We start from the raw sequence: 26,724 nt of genomic DNA, 5'->3' as shown, positions 1-26,724 counted from the left end.
TTGGAGCAGAAAATGTAAATTTTTACTCTACTAACCTACAAAATGTGGATATGGAGCCATACAATGCTAGGAATCCAAGTATTAAAACTGAGTGCATAGAAATGAGGCAGAAGGAAATTTTATGTAAGCTTTTTTTTATATTTTGCCTCTCCAGACAAAACAGGACTGCTAAAATATGTACATATACATTGAGCTGTGGCATCAGTTTTCTAGTTCTGCATTAATATCATCTGTACTAGCAGAAACACTGTATAAAGCATTCATCCATCATTTTTTTCTTATTTTGTGTAAAGTGACTACACAGTTCAGTCTTGTACTCTCCCTAATAGTGTGCCACTCTTCTTTTTCCAGTAGATTTGAGAGGATGAAGTTTATGTTTCTGTTTTCAAGTGTTGCTTCCTTCACGAGCAGGAAATCCTCCCTCCCTCCATGCATTTTTAAAATAGTTGACAGATCCCCCAATTAATTGCATATCAAACTGAAGTTCTTTTTCCTGTCCTACGTGACTATGCACTCCTCTTAAATAGTCCATCTGTTTTCTTACTCCCAATAAGAATATTGAAAACATCCCCTACCTACCAAAACAAAAACTCTCCTGGGAAGATGAATGTGGCAGCAACATGTGCCAGTGAGATCACTCATATATCACTGGGATATCTTTAAGTATTACCAACAGGAGACCTCTAAGAACATATATAAAATACATAGTAACATCTCCAAACTAGTCCAGTCCTTTTCCTAGTTTATATCCCTTCCAAAGATGTGTTTTGAAAAATCGACCTTCCTAATGAATACAGCTTTCTGGGTTGCTCTTCTGTATATATCACTATAACCTTTGTCCTTCCCTCTATCCCTTCCTCCTTTCTTTGCCTGTTAATAATTCACAATTACTGTACCATAACCAAGCTCTGCCCAAATTTCTCTTCCTATCTCTCTATAGCTTTTTCTAGTTTGGTTTTGTTTGTTTGTTGGTTAGTTTTGTTTTTAAATATAATCCGATCCCTCCTCTTGTAATTACATTCCGGAATGGCAACTCAAAAAACAAGTAAGTCACTGATGAAGGCTGTAATACAGAACACACCTGAAAAAACCAGCAGTGTAAACTGTTATATTGAATTTTTGATCTTCAATACAGGGTTTGTTGCAAGTGTATGTAAGAGGTTTTCTGACTTCCTAATCTGTACCTGCTTTTACTAACTTCATCTATAACCTACTAGTGCTTTTATCACAAAAAAGGAGACATGATAATGGGACTACATATATTTGTGAGTTCACTTCCTCCTCATTTAAAATTATTTGCAAAAGAGAATGTGGTAACAGACGAAAAGAGTAAGCAAATTCCATCTCTGTGCACTGTGAAACCTCAGTCCCATTCTTTTTCTGAAGATATGACAGGTGTGTATCTATTCACTCCTTTTTTTAATTCTCTCTGCTATACAACTAAACAAACCCAAATTTGCTTTAGAAAAAAGCAAATTTGTGCTAACCTTTTAAAAAGAAAATAAATGTGCCTTGAGAGAAAGAAGTACTTTCCTGAACAAGTATATCTTTTGGTGGGTTTCAGTGAACTGCATACCTACATATTTAGGTATCTGGAAAGAATTGTGATTGCTGGAATGAATGTTTTAAAAAGCAGCCCTGTGTGGTTTAGTAAAATTGACACAGCAGAGCCAGGCTGGTAGATCAGGGCTCATCCACAGCTCCAACATGAAACAGTTTTGTGACTTTTAACTGAGGCACCTCAACATTGGGTGGCTCTTTTCTACTTGCAGCTGAGCAGCGCTCCCTCATAAGGGTGTTAAGAAAGAACTACAGGCTTTGAGGTGTGCCGAAGATGTCCCAGAGCTTCAGTGAAACTGTGTGAATTGCATGGGTCAGCTAAAGCCTTCCATTCATGTATTTACTTACAGGATTCTTGAAGGGCTGAAATTGCTGGGAGACTGAGGCTGCCAGCTATGCAGTGTAATTAGTTTCCTCTGGTGAGCATTATGAGCAGCTTATCAATGCCCAGGGAATCAGGGCGAGCTGCCAGGCTCGGTGAACTCGGTTGTTAACTCGGTGAACGAGGCCTCTGGCTGACCATGGAACCCTGGGTTCTTTTTCCACCTGTTTAAAGTCGTAGTGACACAGAATAGGTCTCGGGTTAGTGGAAACCATGACAGAAGCACAGATCCCAGATGCCATGTGAAGACACGTGTGGTAACCACCTGCCCGGGATCGCGGGGGGATGCTGACGGCGGCTTGTGTCAGGAACTAACCAAAGACTTGACCGCTCCTGCAGCACTCTCGGTGCCAGCCAGGGCGGGCGGCCCGCTGCGGACACGCCAGCCCTGCCGGGGACACGCCAGCTCCGCCGCGGACACGCGCCTCACTCCCCCGGCCCAGCGCGCCCCGGCCGCCGCGGCGGGGGAAGGCGGTGGATCCCGCCCCCGGTGCGGTGACGACGGCCCGGATCCCGCCCCACCCTCCCGCTCTATAAAAGCACTGCCGGCGACGGCTCCTTCTTCTCGTCTTGTGTCTCCGCTCGCTCGCTTGCAGCTCATCGGCCGCGCTCCCGTCTCCGCTCTCCGCTACCGCAGCCCCCGGCCCGCTCCGGTTCTGTCTCTCTTCGCCTGTGCCCTCTGGTCCCAGCGCTGCGCTGCGCTTTCCCCGCCGGCCGCCCCCGCAGCCTATGGCCCTGGAAGGCGCCGTTGCCGCCGCCTGTATTTCTGCTGTAGGTTCCCACATCCCTCTTTAAAAATTCCGCCTAAAAAGAGAAGACGATTTACCAAATCTTTCGGGCCGTTATCTCACGTGAGTACCGGAGCGGGAGTCCTGGGGCTCTCGCCCGTGGGGGAGGTGGTGGGAGTGAGGGAGGGGAGCAGTGGCGACGCCCACCCCAAGCTCCGAACCGGGCCGGAGCGTCCATGGTCACCGGCTACCGGTGGTAGCGTTAGGAGCTTCCCTCTGCCCGGGGTCTGGGGCTTGGGGCAGTGCAGGGAAGGATGGACAGCGGTGGTCGTGGTGCCCGGAAAGGGCGGAGGGGCAGCCGGGGGGCAGTACCGTGGCGGTGACTGCCGGGCAGGTTTGGGGATGGAGCCGGTCTCGCCCCGGCGGCGTGGGGCGAGACCGGCTGCCACCGGCAGCGGCAGATGGAGAGCGGCGGAATGAGTCAGAGCCGGAGCTCCCCTGTCCCCCGGCGCGCCGGGCGGTGCGGGGCCGCAGTGCGGGGACCGAGCGGGCGGGCAGCGGGACCCCCGCACCCGGCAGGGTGGTGGCGGTGGCGGGCGGAGGGTCAACGGCCGCCGCGCTAACATGGCGGACAGCGCTGCGTGCGAGCGGTGACGGGGCGGGAGCGGAGGCCGGGCACCGGTGTGAACGCTGCGGCGGTGCCGCCGGTCCCCTTCTCCCGCAGTCCTCGGGACGCGGAAGGGCGGCGAGGCCGCCGGCTTCGCGACCAGCGGGGGCTCGGCGGCCGCCCTAACATGGCGGATTCCTGCGGAGGGGGGCTGTACGGTGTCTTCCCCCTCGCAGCCGGGGCAGTGCCCGCGGCTGGAGACACGCGTCCGCCGGGAGCTGTTGCCTCTCGCACGGCGCCCCTGCCTGGGAGCGGGGGCCGAGGGGCGTCCTCGCCTGGATCCCGCAGGGTGAGGGGCTGCCCAATGTCCTGTGGCAGTAGCCTGTGCTGGCAGTACGGGCTGCGGTGCGGGTGCTGCAAAGGTCCTTTTACACGTGTGACCCACACGCCATAAGCTCTCTGAGCCCCCGGGGGCAGCCGTGTGTGACGGGCTTCAGGGCTGGGCAGCCTGACGGGGGCAAAGGCAGGAGAAGTGCTGGTGGCATGGCCGCGGCGTCTCCTCGCCTGCTTCTCAGGGGCCATGTTGTGCTTCTGTGAGCGTGATTATCCATCCGGGCTCCCACTGCCATGCTCCACTTTTCCCCTCACCTGAGCTGCGCCTGCACGAGGCCTCCTCACCTGTCCCCGTCGGCATGGACAGCAAGGGCCGCGCCGAAGAGCAGGGTGGCAGCGCCGGCTGTCAGAGCAACGCACGAGTTGCGAGGCCATTGCACAAGTGACGCTTTCCGGGACTGCCCTCACGCAGAAGGGCCGTGGGGTCACCCGGCATGTGGAAAGGGAGTCCTTCCCTCCCGTTAGCAGTCCCGTCCCTTTGCCCGGGGAGTAGTTCTCTGCTCATTTCACGGGTGCACTCTTTACCCTTCCCCTTGGTCAGACCCTTAGTGTAGCAGTAGCAGGTTTGGTGCTGCTGGTCCTTTTGGAGGTCTCTTGGTTGAGCTCATCCTTCTTGGCTTGGCTGCCTCTGCCAACCATATTGTGGTCCATTTGGCCACTGGTGTACTAGTGGCTTTTGGAAAGCATGGAGAAGAGATTCTGGTTCCTGCTCAGCTGACAGCTGAATTCGCGTGTGTAAAGTGTGTGTATCTGAATGTTGGGGTAGCCGAAGTGTTTGCGTGTGGGCTGCCGTGCCGTCCTGTGTGGTATGAGGTCAGCAGAGTTACAGTGGTGGGAGATCAGTAGAGGTGTCTGTCTGTTCCTGGTGGTAGGGGAGCTGAAGGCACGGTGACCGAGCGGGCTCGTGCTTGCATAAGTGGGACAGTGCAAGTGCAGGATCGTGGTGTGGCTGTTATGGCTGGGTATTAGACAGCACTGCAGATCTTTTCCAGTCATCAGTCTGAGCCCATGAAGATGCCTGTGTGTGCTGGGGGTTACCTGGTTGTGGTGAAGAGGGAAGAAAGTGAGCTTAAACCTTTTGAGCCTTTCTGAAGTGCATCTCCTGCAGTACAAAATCCAGCACAGCTGCCTTGTGCCTGTAGGCAGGAGAAGCACTGCGTTTCAGACCTCTGCAGCAGTCTCCGGTGACTAACCAGGATACAGTTGTGTAGTCCCAGTCGGTTATAGGCACCCTGAATGAAAACACGGTGTGAAGGCCAATAAAACAGCATGGAAATGCCTACCATCTAGTCAGATGCACGATTGGGTCTCTTGTGTGCGAGTGGGTTGGGGGGTGGTCCTGCCCTGCTTCTTCTGCCCTCCCCGGCTGCCGGATTTTTGTCTCTGAAGACACTGCACTTGCCCATTATTCTTCCTTGGATAAACGTGGGAGGCAGTGGTGCTGGGGGAGGTGGGGGTTGTGAATAATGGTGATGGTAGGAGGGGTTTGTTCCAGTCTGGACTGGTCCAGTCTAGTTCTTTCCTTCCTGTCACCGTGTGAACAATGCTGCTGTGGCTGATGCCTGTGACAAGGCAGCCCCTTCCCCGTGTGCCTCTGGCTGTGGCGAGCTCCCTTCTCTGCCTCCTGTAGGCCAAGACCCCCGGCCTGCTCTCCCCATCCCTCCCGCTGGGCATTGAGCTCCAGGGGAAGGCTGTTAAACCCCAGAAAAAGGAGGGTCTTTGGGAGGGGGGCGGGTGTTGTTTGGTGGTGAGCAGCTGTGGGAATGTTTCTCCTGTGGGCACAGTTTTACTGGAGGCAGCATTACTGCCTTGCAGCTCTGCAGCCGGCCCCGGGACCCACGCACAGCTTGTGCCTCTCGCTGCTCCCTGGAAGGCTGCCGCAGGTGTGTGACTGCAGCAGTGCTGCTGGAAGTGATTCCATCCCTCCAAGTTAAAGGGGAGACAGAGTGCTCTGGAGGAGAATTAAGACTGTCCCTTCCTAGAAGCGAGGCGTAATTGTGCAGTGCGCTAATTTAGATATAATGGTAGATTTCAGCTCTAGATGCTGTTGATGTAGCACAGGAGCAAGAGTGTGGTTCGTGGGAGAACTCCTCAGGGACCTGTGCTTCCTTCAGGACCTGCTCCCCTGCCCGGGATCTCCTTGCCACAGTGTCCTCTCCCTGCTCTGGAAGAGGCTTGTTGTAGCTCAAAAAGACCTAGGTTTTTCTGTGAACCAGAGTAACTTCGGTGCCTTTGAGTCTGCCACTTGGTGTAAATGTGCAAGGTCATTGTAATTCTAGATTTTTAGGGTTTGGTTAATGGACGTTTTAGCTCAAGCCACTAAAGGGTCTCTTCTCAGAAACAGATGCCGTGGATTTTTATTTTTTTTTAAGAAAATGGATTGATTCCTGGTTTTGTAGGCCTATTGGCATCACACATGGGGACGTGAGGAGGGCCAGTGAGCTGGAAAAAGCCCAGCCCTGCTGGGCACTTACAGGGCTTGCTGCAGGAATGCAGGTGTTCTGGCAAAACTGTGTGCTGTGGACTGCTGGGGGGTGATTTGGATCCTCAGGTGAGTTGTGACTGTTGTTGCTTGAGCTGTAGACAAACTTCAGGAACCTGCTAGTAGAGTATACCAACAGATGGGAGATAAACACATGCATCTAGGTGCCACTTGAATATTAAAAGGTGGAGCTACATTGCTGGCTATTCCCACAACTCAAAGCTCACTGCTTAGCAAAGAGTACTTTTATACCTACTTTAAAACCCTTAAACAAGGAATGTTTCATTGTGGTTGATAACATGCAATTTTTGTAAAACTGGATTTGCCCATGTGGGTTATGGGCATCTAATACACTTCTTAAAGTGGTAGCCCAGCTCTGCCACTTGACAGCAAATTCCCTTTCTTCTGCTTAAAATAGACTAAAATTACTGCAATTGGAAAGGCTCAAACTGTTCAATTTTCCTCTGAATGTTTAGAGGTGGCAAAGCTGCACAAAAAGAGCAGTCAGACTATTATATATGTTTATGTAGTTCCTTTACGTAAATAATTCTAATTTAAAAGAAGTTCTGAAAGGTAGTTACATCTCAGCACAGCTCAAAGTTTACTGTTGCTACAGAAAATTGTTGGGTTTCATTTCTGCTCCACAGGAATTTTCACTGTAAACTTTCCTCCTTGGGACATGGGAGAATATTCATGGGCATAGTATTGCAGGTGATATTTGGCTGAAGCATTGCATTTTAAGTTTTGCACTGAAGGTCATGTGCTCTACCTAGAAGCACTTGTGTTTAATGACTTGTTTGGCTAGAAAGGTAAACTTAATTCCTATCCTGGAAAATTTGTATGAATTCTTGAGTATAATCAGAACAGCAGTAGGAAGTATTGTAACTACCAGTTAATTTTAAATGTTGACAACACCTTCCTTTTGTAAAACTGTTGTGTGCAGAATTAATACTGACTTCTTGCTTTAGTGAAAGAAAATGATAAGGTTAAATGTAATACATATGCATTAATTCTAGCTAGCAAAATTCTGTTATATCTCAGTTTTGAAGCACTGAGGTTTGTTTTTAATGTTGCATGCTAGTAAATGCTAATTTATGTAGTAAAGCTGCAGGGATTGCTCTCTGGGAGTTGCTGTGAAACAGTTACCCTCGAGTTGCATGACCTCTGTGTGTTATGCAGTACTTTATGCGGTGTACTAGTTTAGTTTTCCAATAGCAAGAATAAGTGGAAAAGTATATTTCAGGAGTTTAACTAACGTGGCTGTGAAGATGACCTTTTGTGTTGGGTGATTCCTAGAAGTCAGGCTTTTGTAGTCAGCCCATGTAGTATAACTTAAATAATGGAAGTAGCAAAGGTTCATTTTCACAATAGGTTGGTATGTTTCATGCCATATATCACAGCGAATTTGTAGAAACCATGTTGTATGTTGGGCTTACACGTGACCAGTTTGGTAGTGTTTTTAATTCCATGAAAATTATTGTTGCTTTTAGGAGGAGTAACTTCTCAACAGGCCTAATAAATGTTTCCTTGACTGCTTTTACGCTCGTTGTTCTGTTTGTGTGATTGCTTTACCTTGAGTGAGCTAGCCTTGTACTTTAAAATGCTGCTTTGGTGGTGTGTGTAATAGCCTTTAAGGGCCAGCTGAAATGTTTCCTCATTCCTGAAGGCAAGCATAAGTTTCTTTGTTTTTACTGTCTTGCGCATTTCTGGATTTGTCTGTGTGGTGTTCAGTTTCACTATATAAAGCACTATTTTTCACCCACATAGCTTTTTCACCCACATGCCATGTTCATTCACAGCAGAGGGAGAAGGAACATGGCAAGGGAATTCTAAAATAGAAAGGAAGTGGGGAGGGGAAGAATGCAGTGGTTACAGGGTTAAAAACACTTCTGGGAGAGTAATCCAGAGAGTGTTAAGGCATACTACCCTACAGCAGGATCATGTAGAGATCTTTGCCATGAGTTTTGAAAACCTTCTCACTCGGACTGTGAAAGATAAGTAGAATAAGCAGTCTCGTGTTTTAGCAGTTCTTTGTGCATCTGGCTTGTTCTGGTCAGAGTTTACATTAACTCCTGAAAACTGGGTGTTTGATGTAATTATAAACTTTCATGGTGGGGTGTTGCAAGCCTCTTTAAAGGCACTACTGAAAAGGCATTTGTTACATGTTTTATTATAAAGCTTTTATTCTGTTCTGGCTATGAATTTTATTTTTGTGTGCATTTTTCTCCCTACAGGGCAAAATCTCTGATCAAGTTTACAACTATCCAGAGGGCTTAGGAGAAGTGCTTTATAGAGAGCAGTTCGACTTCAACGCTGAGCCACCTTGGGAACCTAGCTGATGATAGTAGGGTTCCATCTCCTAACTTGTCCATGTAAGTCTCTCTTCATCTGTGTGCAGGAAGATAAGCACTTGCAAAAATACAGCTTGTTTTTTGATAAGCAAGGTCTGGATGTAGATTAACAAAATTGCATAGGAAGAGGGGGACTAAACTAAAACATTTTACTCACCTAACACATTTCTCAGTACAATTATATGATGAAATTCTGCAGTAAACTTGGTCATAGGACTTTCATTCAGGATGATGTGGGGGACTAAACTAAACATTTTACTCACCTAACACGTTTCTCAGTACAATTATATGATGAAATTCTGCAGTAAACTTGGTAAATAAAGCTACTTTTCTGAATTAGGGGTGTTGGCTGCAGAAATCCTGAAATAAAATGCTGTAACTTTAGTCTCAGTGATAATTCTGAAGTCAGGAATTGGACTGCATGACTGTTAATATCAACTCATGACTTGCTGAATACAGTACCGTTTTAGAGTAGTTTATACTGAAATAGTTAAGATTTGCTATTGTAAACAGTAACTAAGGCTGATCATGAAGGGTGTGCCTTCCCAAATGCCTGTCTCCATTATTTGTTAATTGCTATCCATTTCCACAAATAGTTGTAGTGGGGTTACAGTAGAATGTGGAATTTAATGTTGGAAGGAAAATGAGTACCAATTATAAATGCCTTTATATTTTGAAGTGGCAGATAGATATTAAAGAAAAACAAGACCATGATAATGGAAAACAAATGAATGCACTTAGCTGATCTTAAGGAGCACAGAAAACTCTGAAATGTATGTGGTTATCGTGTTCTGCTAACTTAAAATAGCTTTATGTGGTTTTTAACAATAGTCTTAACTCAGATATTACAAATGCATTTATACAGTATTTGTACAGTGTTACTTTTTCCTGTCTAGCTGAAGGCGGTTTTGTTTGGCTTACTACCTATAAATTATGGAACACTTTTTAATGTAGAACTTGCAAATGGTTAAGTACATCTTACTGAGCCAGGTACTTTTTAAAGACCACAAAGATTCCAAATGCCAGTTGTGTTAGTATGCATCCTAATAAGGTACTTAATGTAGATAAACTCATTCTTTGAAAAAACCACAATTGCTGAGGCACAGGATGAGCTTGGTTTATCCTGACTTCTGGCTATATCTCCAGAGGTTATGTTCTTTGTTTTCTTTGAGACTTACTGAATTAACTACATATATCTGGTTCTTTGTAGTTGAATATTCTAGTCAAGTGAATTCAGTCAACACTGAGAATTTTCTGAATATCACTGTTATGTTTAGTGTGGTTTTTATAAGCAAAATAGCTGAGAAAAATGCTTCCCCTGTTCAGTTTAAGTTTTGGTTTGCTCTTCTATGTGGCTAGAACTCTTGCATGACATTTTGCACTTGAACAAGAATAAAGTAAAGTAGTAAAAAGCTAGGAAAGACAGAATTGTTACAAAGGAGTGAATAAAGTATACAATCTTAAGGTACTATACATGCATCTTAATTTCTAAAACTGTTCTGAAGAGAATTTTGGCTGTGACAGAAGTGCTTACTCTTGAGGTGAAGGCTGTTCTGGTACCTTCTTTGAGATATTCCTTCTCTAACTGGTAGACTCCTGTGCTGTGACAAATGATATGAAATATAAGTTGCCCTAGAATGGAAATGCCACTGGATTTGCTTTATTTGCAGCTGAATGTTCAGATGATGTGTATTTATTTTGAGGTTGGATCTATTACATGTTCAGCAGCAATGAATTGTACACAAATAGAAGTATTTCTGTATTGAATCTAGTGGTGTTGTAGGTAGCAGTGGTGTTTGCCAGGAAATCTGTATCTGTTTTGATGTGCTGAAGCACAAGTCATTGCCTCAAATGCAGCTAAGACGCAAGGTAGAGAGCTAATTGGTACTTTGAGTCTTGTTCAACTTGCAAAGTGATTTAATGGGAAAAAGGTCAACTGAGCCTTTAAATATAACTGTAATGTTATATGTTAATGTTCCAGTGGAACTAAAAGAAAAATCTTCTGTCTGAAGGTGTACTTACATTTCCATTAAACTCACTTCCTTTTTATCATTTTCTCCATCTCACTTTTTCCTTGTGTTACACTGGCAGGGAAAGACTTGGGGTTTAGTTCTGTCTGTTCTTCAAGCTCTCACTCCCTGAGCAGTCCAGCAACTGTGGCCTGAAGTCTTGTTCCTTTAAAATCTTTTCTCTTTATTGCCCCATCTGGTTGGTCAGAAATGATGGGAATCATCAATGGAACTCTGATGTATTAACAAGTTCTGTCTGTGCCAAGTGGAAGCAGTAGCTATCTGGACTGGCTAACTTTGAAAGCCTTCATGACTTAGTGTAGGTAGAGGTGGTGGCATTCAGGGAACAGGAGGGCTGGGAGTTGGGAGTCAAAGGGGGCAGTGGGGAGGCCAGATACTAACACTGAGCAAGTAGAATAGGGAAGTGACTGTTGGCACTGTTGTAAAAGAGAAGTGCTGGTCAGCTACCACGGAAGTATATGTGCACTTAGAAGAGTAACCATTCTTTTGGAAGTTTTGTGAGCTTACTGGGTCTGAATAATGTATTCAGACTTCAAGAATGCAGAAGGTTTTTGTTCCTGTACAAGGTGCTGGATGGGCCGTTGTTTTTTCAGTGTCTGTCCCGGTTGCTTGCTTCAGCAGAATTGTTCTTTCTACATTGCTCACTTAACTGTGTGGAGCACTGCTGAGAGAATAGAGTAGGCTGCAACTTACCTAAGCTGTACAGGTATCCTACTTATGGCCTTCCGTGGATTTGTGCTGAGAGGTAACTTGAGTAATGCAAAAAAAGACACCTGTTTCAGCATTTCCATCAGCTGGTTAGTGGCTACATTCAGCTAATTGAATTACAGGGATGCAAGTTGGTGAAATGGCATCTTGGAATTTTTTTAAAAAGATACTCCCATTATAAGTAGGTATTCCCTGCACTGAAAGCAGAGGATTCATGTATAGTGAGTAGATATATAATATATATACTTTTCTAGTATACCTGTTCTGTGCTGAATTGCTGGTGTCAGTGACAAAATGTTTCTTTTTTTGATTTGTTACCCCTGAAGAACCAGTATTGCAAGGAATGAGAGAATAATTTGTTTTTAGCCCTTTATGATTTTTGCATCAGCATAATTGTTATAGGTCATAAATACTTTTGTTTAATAAGATGTGGTTGAAAGGCATTATTTGGAGCCCATTTCATTTGCAGAGACTTTTTTTGCAGAGGAAGTTTTTTATGAAACACCCAAACCTATAGGTGGGGTTTTTAAAGTTCTTTTCTTAGGCCAAACAATACATAGTTTGGACAACGTAAAGAAAAGAAATGAAAATTGTGTGTGTTATGGATGCTTACATGTGACAAGCATGTGTTTAGACTCTGTTCAGAGAATTTTCATTTTCTTTTATTCCAGATGTCTGCAGTAATTGCAGTGTTTAAATATGTACACTTTTATCTTAGAGTACTTCATCTGGGAAGTCATTGTGTTAAAGAGCCTGAGGATGTAATGCTTACTTCAAAGAAAGCAATTACATGCCTATGTAGAAGTCTCATACCACTTGACAGCTTTTGTTTGACTTAAAATACATGTCCTGGAGCATTGTGCAGACTAACATTTCAGGTGTGAAAATGGGTTGTGTTACCACACCAAGTCTGTCAAATAATGACTTGCAGCAAGTCAGCATTTCCAGCAACGAGTGAGCTCTGCACTCTAATGAGTTCTGACTCATCTTACAGACATCAAAAAAAGTCCTAAACCATCATTTAGATTTCCTTCTGCAAATTTTATCACTGATTCTCCTTCCCCCCTCAGGAGGGAACCAGTCAGGACAGAATAAGGTGACAGCAGAATCCCAAATCCTACTGTAAGGTATTAACCCCTTAAAGAATTGTTTCTCTAGCCACTGTCTTGTAGTGGTGTTGTAGTAGTGCTTCTAGGAATTTGTTTTTCCTTTGTAGAATATCCTTCCTATCAAGACTGAAGAGATGTAATTTATTCCAAAAAGGGGAAATTGGACAGTAGTCAAACATTAGGGTTTTTTTTCTACTGGATTAATTTTGTTAAATGGAAAAGCTTCCATGTCTTGGATGTGCTTAGAGAAAGCAATCACTGTTTGGCATCCTGGAAAGGTTATATCAGGTTGTTTAGGGTTTGTTGCAATTTGTCATTGAATTTGTACTAGCATATATTCTTTTTGGTGCCTGCCTTCTGATCATAAGATGATTTTTGATGAATGGGCAAGAGACAAGGCTTGTTTAGGAAATAATCTTTATCAAAACTAACTTACTAGATAATTGTTCTTTTTGTTCATGGTGGCTTTGGGAGTTGGTGGTAAAGAGGCCTCCCCCCATGCTTTACTTGAACAGAGTCTCCTCAAAATTAAAGGGGCAGCTTTTCAAGGAAAGTATACTTCTACACCATCTGTCTGAAACCTGTAGACACCACAGTCATTAACTATGGGGGAAAAAAAGCCTGTCTTTTAAGACTATAAAACAACTAGCTTAAATCTACTCCTCTGTAACTCAGATGAACATCCACACTCGAAGATGAAAGTGTGCAGTTGGTTAGATTGGGCTGCTTCATTTGAAATACAAGGTACAAGCAACTAGCTCTGTGTGTCTGGTGAGTCTAAAAATCATTCAGGGCTGTGACTGCTTCCACTGGGTGTGCTGAGACCTTCCAGTAGGGTAGATCTGGGGTGGAAGGGACTCTTGACTGTCTGCAAGCTTTAGAGTGTAGGAAGTGGCTTGTAACATGAAAAAAAACTTAACCAAAATTTTAAAACCTAGCTAAATAGTACCCTTATATATACAGTAATTCCTTAAAAAAAAAAAATCAGTGAAAAGCTGATGCCAGCATTTCTTTCTGTGGGGGAAAAAGATAACTCAGCCTTTTTGTTCCTCTGCCTCTGGAAACCCATGGGTATTTTACGAAGATTACTGTGGTGTTCATCTTTATTAGACTGATTCTAAGGCAAGCTTAGTTCACAAGCTTTTGTTTAGTGGTGGCATTTTTTTAAGGAGTTTTAGCTGTTAGTCTCTTACTGAGATATGACTGACTAAAGACTTTTCTGGTTATTATAGTCTACCACCTAGTCATTGTTTTTATAACTCATTAAATCCTTTCATCAATGTGATAATTATCTTGCTCTTCTGTGATTGTTTTGGATCTTCAGGATTCCCTTAAATAATCATAGGACTCGCTGTGTATGTGTGAAACAACTATTTCTTACCTGGTGTACTTGTCTTTATCATTCTGCTTCTGAACAGAACTGGATATTCATGCTGCCACTGACTTAGCTCACCTGGCAGTAAATTCCTCTTGTAACAAATATAGGGGGCATGTTTGAGTTGTGCAGAAAGCATATAAAAACCCTGCTGGCTCCTTTCCCATTATTTGGCATAATGACAAGCAGGAGCAACTGCTGCTTAGTTGTGGTAGTATTAAACTACAGCAAAGTAACTTTGTTCATATTGTTGACAACATTAACCAAACCTATGTTGCTAATTGTGTATATTTTTTTACTGTATGAAGGTGGTGGATGAAACATGAGACTGAGTTAATACCATGGCCCCGTGATGATTTGAAGCCAAAATTATCTTAATTTTTGTAGTACTAATGAAGTATTTTTGGCTTTCAGCTGTAATGTTTGCGGTTTCTACAAACACTTTGAATTAGAAAAATAATTCTGCCATTGTAAATCTAAGTGCAGGTGGCTTTAGAAAACAACCATCACTTTTTTTGCAAGTACTATGCAACTTTTGTTGAGATACAAAAAAAAAAAACCTTAGGTCTTCATTTAGAGAAGAAATCTATTTATTTGGCTGGTTTTGATCTATCTTGTGTTAGTCATAAAGATGACAATTGAAACAAAAATGTGGTCAGTGGGTTAATGTAAGCTAATAAGCTGCTTTTAAACGAGACCCACAACTAATGGAATGTAAACTGCAGATTGTTCTATTCATCAAGTAAGGCAAATGGAGGTATATAGTCAGCTGTTGGTCATTTTCTGCTGTCTGCTGACTTTTACTTGTGATTAAATAGTCAATCTGTATTCTAAGACTATATTTAACAGTTTTTTCAGTGTTTCGATTTTGTTGATTTAGAATGTCTTTTGGAAAACACTGTATAAACTACTAACTACTAAGCTAATTTGCAGTGAAGATCTGAGGATAAGCAAGATGCAAATAAAGTTAGACTGTAACTGTTACTTTATGACAAATCTTCTTGCTAAGATTATCACTTTGAAAATTACTTCTAGCCTAGTGGCTTCTTTATATTAACCTCTGTTGCAATTAACCTTTGTGAGTGTTGTAGGTAATGGTATGAACAGAACAACAAAATTTCTAATAAATGCAGTGGTTATAAATTAGCACCAAAAGAACTAGAACATTAGCACAAATATCACTGCTAACATTTAATCAATAAGCTGCAAGTTTTCCATAACAATTTTAGGAATGTTCTATTACAGGCAGTCTTCCAGTTGCACACTTGAATGCTAGCATTGCTTAAGATGCTGTACTTGAGAAGAACTGAGCTGAGGTATTTGTACAATTTTGCTGCCCTTGCAGTATTTTAATAGTTTGCATAAACTCAGTGCAGGTCAGTGTGCATACAGTCTGGAATTCTTCTCAAGACCAGCCTTGCATCAGTTGTTTCTGGAAGTCAGATCTGAAGTACCCAGCTTCTGTTTTATTCTTGGCTTCAGTAGAATTGTTCTATCCATGTCTCTGACAAAATGTAGGGTGAGCAGAGTAGGAACATCTTTGGTCTTTGCGGGGGGTGTGTTAGTGATGTAGGACATCAGGTATAGAAAGCTGGTTTTTAAACAGCAGCATGGTATGCTTTGTGCCTCTTTTTCCATTGACACGTTTTCTTTCTACAGTTTGTTGCATAATTTAAGGACCCGGATATAAGGCTTGGAAGCCCATCCCTTGTGTTTCTTGGTTTATGACTGTCGGCTTTGTGGAATACGGCTGAGATGAAAGGATTTCTTGAGGATGCAAATTACTCCATTGGTCTGTTGGATGAAGGAGCAACTCTTGCAGATGTTATTGACAACTGTATTTATGAACATACTCATGTAAGTTTGCTTTCCAGATCTTTTCATTTAGTTCCCTAAGTCTTCAAACAAGGTCGAAGTATTTTAGAGCTGATGAGCTGACAGCAACAGAGAAACAGTCAGCTAAGCCTCGCTCACCTTATTTATAAAGTAGTTGCCTCTTCTAATTCTGCTTCTTTGCTGTTTTCTTGCTTTGGGCAGAATTCTGTTGGGGAAATTTGGTGATCAACTCTTACTGCCCTGAGTGTGACTAGCAGGAAAGTAGTCTGGCTGATGTAATTAAATACAGGTTCCCATCTCATTGTTTGAAGAGATTTTATTAGCAATGAGGCACCTGCAATTACGCAAGTGGATATATTCAGTTAGAATGTTTTTGTTGTTGTTATTTCCCTGAAAATATGGCAGAGTTCTGACAAATGTGTATGCTGAGCCTTTTTAAAGCCATGTTTAAATTTTCTGTGGGCCATCATTGTTAATATTCATACATCTTCCTGTTAACCCTTCTCCCCACTGGAAACTCTGGTACAAGCACATTGTGAGGTGCTATCTTTCAAGCAAAACTGGTGTAAAAGCTGAAGTTTAGCAGCCAACTGGAAAGAAAGTTGAATAATTCTGTGTATACAATAGTCATTTTTTTAATAAGGCTTCACTCATCTCTTAAGAAGAGGCAGGAAGATGTAGACACAACTGTAGAAAGAGCAAACTTTAGAAAAAGTTTCGTTAAGCAAAATCCTGTGTTCTTCATATGCCATACTGTGAGTTGCTTACTTTTCTCTTGGTTTATCAGAACTAATATTCATGTGCAAGTGGTCAGCTATAGTACAGCAAATAGCTAAATTCCATGGCCTTCTGAACTCAGGTGTAGGATTCCCAAATCCTGATTCCTAATATTCTTTTTCTGTCTAGCAAATAAATAGGTAAACTACTGGCAACATGTCATGTCTCCAACCACTGGCTGGCTCACAGAGGATAGCTGCCTCCTGCTGCTTTCATTTACTCCTTTAGCTCAAGGGGTAGAGGCCTGTGCCATGGATCTAAAGCTCCAGATCCCATTCCTGCTGGTGACCCGTACAGGGGGTCAGTATGCTTCCACCCGATGGAATTTCTATTTGTGTTTTTTAAACAGAAATAAAGACTTTGTATAAAATAAGCCACAACCTGTAGAGTTTCATATCTGCAAAAGTCAAGTGCTAGAATTAACATTTGATGTACAGTCTCTATTCAGATCCATCATATATTTCGTGATGGTCTTTAATTGATTTACAGTAGGGCATTCACCTGCAGTACTTTTACTGAGCGCACATTATGAACAAATCTGGAAAAATCTGTTTGCAGTTTGATCCACTACACCTGCATCATGACCTGATAGTGAGAAAGACTATATTGTAACAGATGTGCAGAACTTAACAGTTCCAGAAAAGTCTGTGCATTTTCTTAAAGATTATGTACTTGATTCTGTCACCTTTAACATGGAGTCTAGTTCTAAAAATTCCTTTTGAACTTCATTCTTCACAAGATGTGGAGAACAGTCTCAAACTTGACTTCCTGAACTAAAATACCATCAGACAAATTTTTAGCAAAACAAGCTATTAGATGTTAAAATAATGTTAGTGCGTCAGATTTTATTCCTTGTATAGTAAGGTATAAATTACATTGAGACTGTGGAAGCTTTCATCCCAGTGGATCTTCTTCCTATAAATAGCTGCAGACTTCTGAAAATAAAAAGTTGAAAGAAGTGTGTAACTTAATCTGTGTTTCTTGATAAAATCAGCATTTGGTATTTAAGTAGAATCTTTTATTCAGGAATCTCAGAATATTGTCAATAGCAATCATAATATCTCTGAAGTGGTAGGTATTCCCTTTGGTTTTTTTAACACTAGTTCAAATTGCTAGGTGAACAGAAAAACATTATTCAAGGTCAAATCTAAAAGTTAAGAGCAGGGTAAAAAAAGGTACCTAGTTCTTTAAGACTTGGGGTTGTTTGTCTTGACAGCAAACCTACAATTTCAGACATTTTATTTTCCTATTCTTCCTTTTGCAGACTGGAAAAAAGGCATTTTATGTTGGAGATCTTGGAAAGCTTGTAAGGAATAACATGCAATGGCAGAACGTGATGGCACCAATAAAGCCATTTTATCCTGTAAAATGCAATTCTACTCCAGGTGTACTCGAAATTCTGGGAACCCTTGGTGTTGGTTTTGCATGTTCCAGTAAAGTAAGTTTTTCTTGCCTATGTGCTTTATTTTCTTTCATATGTCTGCTGGTTTAAATTCATCTCTTTGGTGCTAAGTGCCACGATTATAAATAAAATTTGAACTGTGAATTCATTTGTAACTGGCTGTTGAAAATCTGTAGTTCTGCCTTAGAAGCAGTAGATAGTTTTCTCTTTACTGTGGTGGTAGAGCACATCTAATAATAATTCAGGAAAGATGGTGCTGTGCACTTTGTCAAACTCTGGTATGCGCCTGTTTTTCAGTCTGAAATGGCGTTGGTACAAGACCTGGGCATTTCTCCTGAAAACATCATATACACAAACCCTTGCAAGCAAGCCTCTCAGATCAAGTATGCAGCGAAAGCAGGGATAAACATCATGACTTGTGACAGTGATATTGAGCTGAAGAAAATTTCACGTAACCATCCAAATGCCAAGTAAGTGTCAAAATCCTGGTTTTGCTTTTAATATGGGGAAAACTTTTTGCCTGTCTTCTGGGTGGTTTGAGTTGCAAGCAAAGTACATGGCTTCTTTAGTACAAATCACTTGTATCTGTTCTTCTTCTGTCTCCTTTGTAAGTAGCTTTTTGCATCTTTTCCTACTGAGTCTTGGCTTCCTAATACAATGGCCCTTGGTTTGGGAAAAATCTTGGGAGAAAGTTATTTTTTTAGGGCAATCTTCATGGAAAGGTTTCAGTGCTTAAAGTTCAGAAGTCTAGTATTTCATCATCTGCAAATAACATCTTCCTCCTGCTCTGTTTTGGCTTCAGTGTTATCTTCCAGGCAGTTGTATTTGGATATTAGTGGCTCTGGCTGAAGTCAGGGCTGAGCTACCAGCAAATGACCGTGTGCATTGGATCCCACCTGGGGTTTGGGCACACTCTGCAGGTCTATTAAATACACCTACAGTATTTCCACACAAAACAGTGAGAAATATTTTCAGTCACTTTGGTATTAGCTCAGCTGCTCTCTGTAGAAAAGTGGTCAAATCTGGCTGTTAAATATGGCAACTTTATTGCTGGCAATGTATAATGGTCTCTTGGACTGATAGGCACTCCTTTCATTTAATATCACATCCCTCACATATGAATGCTTTAGTTTTGGGCCATGCCTTTAAGAAATGTGGAGCCAGAGCCTTAGTGACTCTTACAGTGCTTTGCAGTGATTAAAGATACAGCTTTCCATAAATGTCATTGGAGAAACTGAATTCCTGATATGCCTGACAAATTCCTTGGTTCTGAAGTCATTATTAAAGTATTGTGTCTTCTCCCAAAACTGTGACTTGTTTTGGTGTTTTTTTGGGGGGCATGGTGGTGTTTGAGAGAGCTTTTTTGTTTGTTCAAGACTACAAGATTTAATGTCGTTGCTGGTGATTACACTTCATCCTCCTGGAAGTCTGTCTGTGTTGTGCATACTGGAGAGAAATTTCTGTAAAAATTTCTGTGGCTTTTGCTTGAAAAATATCTTGATTCCTTATAAATGCTGCTATAACAATTTGTTGGTTTAACATTGGATGTCTTTAAGGAGGGGTTTTGACTAATCTTAATATGAGGTTACAAATCATAATATGGAGTTGAATTTTTCTATTACATTTTAAAGAGTTTGATTTGTAGCAATTTTTTGCTACAGTTAGCATGTTTTTCCAAATGCTTCACAAAATGTTGTCTGACTACAGATTTTTTTAACAGAACTTTCTCTGCTAGTGAGAAGCAGGAAATTAAATGCTCGTCAGTTTTTCAAGACAAAATTGTATAAATTAACAAGGATTGCAGGGCAACCTGTTTGAGAACTTGGGACTTTTTGCTCTTTACAAAATGCATGTTAAACACACCATGAAACATTTGGAAAGTACTTGTAGAAGTCATGCTAGATGTTAGGCCAGGCTGAGTTCTGTTTGTTGCCTGTCTTGTAACGAGCTGTTTCACTCTGAGTTTCTTCCACTCATTTACACTCCCCATCCTGGTTAACTGCAATGTGCTCTGCCAGTCTGCATGTATGTCATGACACCACCTCTGTTTAGTTTACTGGGTGACTAATTACGTGATCTTGTGGTGGTGTGACTTTCTCAGTGGACACCAGTTTGAGTTTGGGAGGTTTGGGGGTATGTCACTAGAGGTTTGGATGTGACTGTGCCTTTGCCCCTCAAGTGTTGCTTTAACATAGAGAAAGGTCAGCATTGGCACGGCAGTTTGCTAAACCTACCCAAAATCAGGCTTTGACCAGACAGAGGAAGATGTCCCACTGCATAAGAATGTAAGAAATGGTACTTGCTGCCTCTGTGCTCTACAGTGTCCTGGAAAAAGGTGCAGGGAATGGACTGACCTCCATACCCCCTCATCCTGAGTCCATGTGCTCAGCCAGAAGAGGAGGTTATGTGATATGGCCAAGATGTGCTTTCAGCCTGGATGCTGAGTTTAACTAAATCTGATGCATGTCTGACTGAAGGGGAACCTCTAGGCTGGGGAGGAGTACAGAGATGGGAAAAATCATATTAGTCTTACTGATTTTATGAGGAACTATGCTTTATTAGAAGGTAACATTATTTTTTATTACAGCACTCAACAGACTCTTGCTGCTGCAAGAGTCTTAGTTGCTGCATTTCGAAATCCCTTGTCCTTGTTGGCTCCATGTTTTAGCCCCTAATTGCTAGTTTTTTCTCCGTACAGGATTGTTATTATTAGGTTGCCTTGATTCATCCATCGATGGAGCTGGAGTACTGACAACATAATCAACACACTTCTGACAATCTTCAGGCTTCACATGTGCTGATGATGTAAACCAACTGCCCCAATCATCTTCCCCTTCTCTTAGGCTCTTACTGCACATTGCCACAGAAGACATTACTGCTGGTGAGGAGATGAATATGAAGTTTGGCACCACTCTGAAGAACTGTAGGCACCTTATGGAATGTGCTAAGGAGCTGGGAGTCCAAATAGTTGGTGTCAAGTGAGTAACTTCATTGTCCTCTGCTGGCTGATGTATTTAAGGTGGAAAATAGAATTTTTCCCTGGTGACACTATTTTACAAGGTTAAAAAAAAATCAACAAAAACCCCAGACAAACAATATCACATCCATTTAGAATCATGAGCTTTTGCTTGCAAGCACAAACTAGTATGAAACAAAGTAACTATTATGGACATCAAAACAAGGTGAAGTGAAGTATCATAAATTCCTTCTGTCAGCATGAAAAGTAGGTTTAGAAGCCTCTCCTATTCTGTAACGGTACTCTGGAACTTCTGTGGTAACTCAATTTGTATTTTTCCAACAATAAACATCATAACAGAAGTGCTAGTACAGCATGGAATAGGTTGGCTAGTTAGAACAAGATGAACATGGGGTCAGGTTGTGTAAGAGTTAAGGTTCTATGTCACTCTTTGATCATTTCGAGACAAAATAAGTTTTTGACTTGTAGGTGGCAGGAATGAATCCCAGAGTTCCAAGTTTGTACAGATGATCCGTGGTATTTTAATTGGAAGCTTGATGGATGTTTTACTGTATCTGAGAAAAATGCATGCACAAGTCTGCTCTGTCTACCTTCAGCTACAAATCTCTCATATTCTCATGACTGTTTTAGGAAAAGCAACCAAACAAATAAATGGGTCATCGAGACAATAAAAAAATGTTAACCCAGATTTTGATGATTTAAACCACAAATGTTTTGAATCTGTTTGAAAGGAATGTTAAAGCATAAGCTACAAATATCTTCAAAAATATACATACTGCTGAAAAATGTTCCTCTTCGTATAATGTCTTAACCAACTTTTATAAAAACCATGTGGCTGTTGTGCATTTCTTTAAATTTAAATAATTTTTAAATTCACACATGGATTCATGCAGGTAACTTTGAAAAGTGACCTTTGCCTCAGAATGGCATTCCTTAAATGAGTAGACTTGGAGTAAAGAACACTGTGGCTTGGGTGTGTGTTTGGTCTGTCTAGAACCAATAGACCACACTCCTTTTGAGGAAGCCTGTGGGAATGCTGGCACTTGTTTTAGCACCTCAGTGACTAAGGGCATGTGGCAGTACTTGAATCTTTTGGACATGGAACAAGAGGGGATTCAGGAGCTTGTGGTAGGCATCGGTACTTCTCTGCAGCTTTTTCTTCTGCTACTGAAAAACAGCTTTCAGCCACTTTGATAGTGAAGACTGAAAAAGCCAGTAAATCTGTTGTTTCTCAAAGATGAGAATATTGTGGGACATTTTTAGGATTAAGAGGAAGACAATTCTCAAGTATAAATTCAGTGAAATAGAAGGCAGTAGTGGTCTGAGCTTTGCACAGCTGCTGTATATTATCATTTAAGTTTGTTTTGAGACACTTGGGAATGAATTGCTTCTGTTGCTGTTTTATATGGTGAAACAATTTGCTTGGTCTGAAAGCTGCATGGTTCAGTGCATTTACTGTGTTTTTATTTCTTTCAGATTTCATGTTTCAGGCTCTTGCAAGGATCTGCAAACATACATTCATGCTCTGTCTGATGCTCGGTGTGTGTTTGACATGGCTGTAAGTACATCTATACACAATTGCTACAGTAGAGGATCCATTCTATTCCAATCATATTAACAAACCAACTATGTTCTTTCCAGAATAAATCATTGGAAATTGAACTTTTAGTAAGGGACTAAATACTCCTTTGTGATGTGTGGTAAAGGTAAAACCAACTTTGTCCTAATTATGGTAATGAATACTGTCCCACTGACAGGCAGTAGCCTTACATGCTATTTAAATTAGTTTCCCACTTTGGGTCAAGGCTTTTTTGATACTCAAATCTCAGTCCTGTAATACACAACTGATGCTTTTAGGTTACATTGAAATTGAACAACTGTATGCTGGCATCTATTGTGGTATGAGGAGTTTGTAAACTAAACAGAGAAGACTCCAAGTCTGTTTACTTTTATTACTGCAGTGCCTTAGCTGTAGCTGGTAGCATATGGGGGCAGTAAAATTGAGGATCTTGCTGATCTTAGTGCAAATTTGTTGCAGTGGTCTTGCCACAAAATTTGTGAAATCCTAAAACTGTCTTTTGTCAATACACCACCTGTTCAGCAAATACTGTGTGAATATAGCAAAAGCCCCAAGATGGGAGTTGGTATTGCTGTGGGGCTTGCAGAGAATTGTGTAACCAGCCTCTATTGACGTCCCACTGCTTTGCTTCTAGATTCAATGGAGCTGTACTATGCCCTTACTCCCTCATTAGATGTGCTCAGCTAAATAGTTTCAAAAGCTTAAATACCCAGAAAACAACCACAGTAAGCAGCAACAAAATAATTTTGCATTTACTGTTGTTCATGTACTTACATTCTGCCTATGCATTTTAGGAAGAATTTGGCTTCAAGATGAACATGTTGGATATTGGTGGGGGCTTCACAGGTTCAGAACTTCAGCTGGAGGAGGTATGCAATGTGTTGGAAGTTGAAACTCTGACTTTTGAAGATGTTGAAGTGTTCAGCCTTCGAACTGCAGCTTGAATTGATAGCTGAAACTTAACTAAGTTCCATGTTAGACTGTAACTCGGGATCCCACTAGTTGGGCTTGTATTCTTGATCATGGATAGTGTAATCTGTTCTTGGAGGTGATCATGACTTCTTTTTGATCCCGTTCATCCTGGGTGAATGCTCATTTAAGTGTGCTAGAGATTAAATTACTATCTGAAGCAGCCCTAGCAGTAATAATTCAAGGTTTTTCTTGACTGTTGTCCAGCTGGTGACTCTTGCATGGTTTGGGTCAAGGGTGCCTTAGCATGCTTTGGATCATAAACCCTGTTGCTACTGGATGAAAATATCCAGTATTTTGCTCTGGAACTGAAAGCTAAAGGTATTGATTTTACTGGCCTCTGATTTGGCCTAAACGCCATCTTTAGTATGAAGTGGCACGTAAAACAGGGTACCCAGTTTAGAATGTTATGTTGTCTTAAACACAGGCTCCATGAATTCAGCACAGTGAAAGTGATGTAGTGAGGAGTTAGTAACTGCAGTCAGGGCTTTTCTCTCAGTTCTAATGGTTCTGTTACTTGTCAAAATATCTGTAAATCTTCAAATATCTGTCCTAAGATATGAACATTAGTATTAAATAATTCTGTTTCTAATATGATACTATTCAGAACGGATCATGAAAAGGCCCTTTGCTCATTCTTGTGGGTTCATATGCAATTTTACATTGCCTGTTGTGCTTGATGGGCACTGAAGTTGCTGGTGCAGTTATGAGTGTACCACAGCTTGAACTTTGGTTGTGAAAAGAGACTGTGTGGTACTCAGACTCATGGTTCTCAATCTTCAGTGTTTAGCAGAATGACCAGTTTTCTTACTTTTTTTTTATAAATTGTGGACCTCCAGTAAAGGCATTTCTCAGAGACTGGAGGAGCAGAGAAAGCATTTGGTGTGCTGACTAGACTTGCTGCTGACTGGAAGTGTGTGTGATCCATCTGTAAGCTGAGTTCATTGGCCTTACCTCTGACTTCAATTTCCTAGGTTAATCACGTCATCAGGCCATTGCTGGATGTCTACTTTCCTAAGGAATCTGGTGTTAATGTGATTGCAGAGCCTGGATGTTACTATGTTTCATCTGCATTTACACTGGCAGTGAATGTCATTGCAAAGAAGACTGTTGAGTATGATAAACTTCTTCCTTCTGGAGGTAAGGGTTGGATTTGTTTTCTGTGTTATGACTCAGTACAGGTGACTGCCCACTATTAGCTGGGATTGACTAGTTTGTCTATTTAGTGCATCCCCTAGTTCTTGCACTGTAATATGCCTTCTGGATTCTGACCATATGTTACCTGTATGTCTCACTTTTATGTGGCACTTCTTGTATCCTTACTAGGATAAACCTATATTGGGTGCATCACAGGTGGTGTGTTAGAAGGTTCTGTATTAGAACACAAAAAATCATGTCCCAGAGCAAGCAAGCTACTTCTGTGCTTCTCTGGATTTATGTTCTTGTCAGTGGTTACTACTGAAAGTATTAATTTTCTTAAGCCTCTCACTGTAACTGTAAAGTTATAACTGAATTTATAATCTGGTCTCATACAGATTACTCTGCTTGTAATTCTCCTATTCCAGTATATATGGAACCCCTTGTCAGGAGAAAGCAGCTGACTTAAGTTAGATTGCAAAAGGACTACTTATGACAAAACATGCATGCAAGACAACTTCTTTTTTTACTTCCAGTGGAGCAAACCAGGAATGATGATGAACCGGTATTTACATATTACATAAATGATGGTGTTTATGGTTCTTTTGCAAGTAAATTGTCTGAGAAACTGAATACTATCCCAGAGGTTCACAAGGTGAGTCCTTCTGTGTTCTTCAGAGGTAGTCCTTTCTATCCTTGTCTATTGAATATATATTTATCATTTCATACATATATAATGCATATTATTTATTAAATTCACCTTCTGTATATTTGAAAATTCTTATTCAGTAAACTGAACCCTGACTTGCCTCAATCATTTCCATATAGAAATACAAGGAAGATGAGCCTCTGTTTGCAAGCAGCCTTTGGGGTCCATCCTGTGACGAGCTTGATCAAATTGTGGAAAACTGTCTTCTTCCCGAGCTGAGCGTTGGAGATTGGCTGATCTTTGACAATATGGGCTCTGGTACCTTGGGTGAACAGTCTGCCTTTAACGACTACCAGAGGCCACTGATTTACTACATGATGTCTTTCAGTGACTGGTAAGAAAACTGTCTTGGTACTGGCAAGGTTGCTTTTGCTTCCTTCAGGAGTGTACACTTACAAATGACATTCAGTGGCAAATATAGGAAAATGCTGAGTGCAAGAACATGCCTTTTTAGTTTGTGGGGGTTTTTTTTGTCTCTGTCTGATTGCTGAGACTAAGCTGAGATCTGTGATAAAATGCCTACTTTGCTTTAAGGCTGACAGAGGAAAGCAGAATACCTGACTGATCTCACCTGTGAGTTCAGTGGCAGTTGTAAAGTCTTCTGCTGGCTTAACAAAAGCTGTTTAATTTCAGCCTTTGAGCTTTCCTGATACACGTAACCACAGCTTGTGTGCAGTGTTGGCACCATCGTGGGCAGGAAGGGCAGTGACGCTCTTGTGGTGATGGAGCGTGTGGTAACCCATTCCTGCACCCAGGCAGGGCCTTGCACTCCCACCCTGCTGAGTGGCAGCATTTCTGTGTGCCAGGCACTGGCACAGCTGGGCTCCCTTCTGCTGAGCCAGGGCCAAGCCACGCAGGGCAATTGGCTTCAAATGCTGCATGGAGGCTGGTTTCTGAAGGGAAATTGAACCTGAAAACATGCTATTACATCTCTTGACCTTTTCTGCTGCAGGGATGAGATGCAAGATGCTGGAATTGCTTCAGACACATTGATGAAGAACTTCTTCTTTGTGCCTTCGTGCATTCAGCTGAGCCCGGAAGAACGCTTTTCCACTGCAGCTTAAACAGGCATTAACGCTTCATTTAGACCTGCAGTTGCAAGTCTGTAGTTTGTCTGGTCAACATTCCAATGTGGAAGAAATGGAACAATCTTGAATTCAATTCATTCTCTTCAAAACTTGAAAAAATAGCAATGGGGACCAGGCAAAACAAGCTACAGCTACAATTCAGTGGGGGGTGGGAGGGTTAGATAACGGTGTCCAAATTCAAAATCAAGTTCATTCAACCCCTGAGCGTTAAATATGCAACAAAATGGATGACTTAGTGGAGATGGAAACCCATCACTTGGGTTCTTCAACAGTTTACATACAAGTACACAGTTTTTATACTAAGGATTCCTGTTAGAAAAGTCTTGTAAAGTTATTGTCTTTCGCCCAGATATATCAAATGTCAGTGGGAGACCAGTGTGACTTCATTAGATGTTTTAGTGTATTTAGAATGTGTAAATTTGTGCTTTGAACTGTAGTTTAATAAATGTAAAATTGCATCATAGTATTTGTTGTATTTGACCCGTGATGTATCCCTTGTATGATTGCAATAAAACTTTGTGTAGA

The 26,724-nt window shown here is 41.8% G+C and overlaps 1 protein-coding gene across 3 annotated transcripts; it reads left to right on the top strand.

Annotated features, from left to right (window-relative positions):
- The first annotated feature begins 2,485 nt into the window (after nt 1-2,485).
- AZIN1 (antizyme inhibitor 1) lies at nt 2,486-26,724 on the top strand. 3 transcript variants are annotated; one of them, XM_041412577.1, is made up of 12 exons: nt 2,486-2,793; nt 8,387-8,524; nt 15,385-15,582; nt 17,603-17,776; nt 18,038-18,210; nt 20,584-20,718; nt 22,194-22,275; nt 23,091-23,165; nt 24,240-24,405; nt 24,939-25,057; nt 25,231-25,445; nt 26,064-26,724. In XM_041412577.1, the coding sequence occupies exons 3-12, from the start codon at nt 15,481-15,483 to the stop codon at nt 26,173-26,175; spliced, it is 1,353 nt and encodes a 450-aa protein (XP_041268511.1). In that variant the 5' UTR covers nt 2,486-2,793; nt 8,387-8,524; nt 15,385-15,480; the 3' UTR covers nt 26,176-26,724. The 3 variants fall into 3 exon arrangements, with proteins under 3 accessions (XP_041268511.1, XP_041268512.1, XP_041268513.1); XM_041412578.1 differs by lacking the exons at nt 2,486-2,793; nt 8,387-8,524 and adding an exon at nt 16,468-16,638 and having other exon boundaries at nt 15,456-15,582; XM_041412579.1 differs by lacking the exons at nt 2,486-2,793; nt 8,387-8,524; nt 15,385-15,582; nt 17,603-17,776 and having other exon boundaries at nt 18,074-18,210; nt 20,439-20,718.

The sequence above is a fragment of the Onychostruthus taczanowskii genome, unplaced genomic scaffold (genome assembly GCF_017590055.1).
Source record: "Onychostruthus taczanowskii isolate IOZ18803 unplaced genomic scaffold, ASM1759005v1 scaffold4, whole genome shotgun sequence".
Taxonomy (NCBI): domain Eukaryota; kingdom Metazoa; phylum Chordata; class Aves; order Passeriformes; family Passeridae; genus Onychostruthus; species Onychostruthus taczanowskii.
The sequence above is the reverse complement of the archived record's forward strand: the minus strand, read 5'-3'. Positions and strand labels throughout refer to the sequence as shown.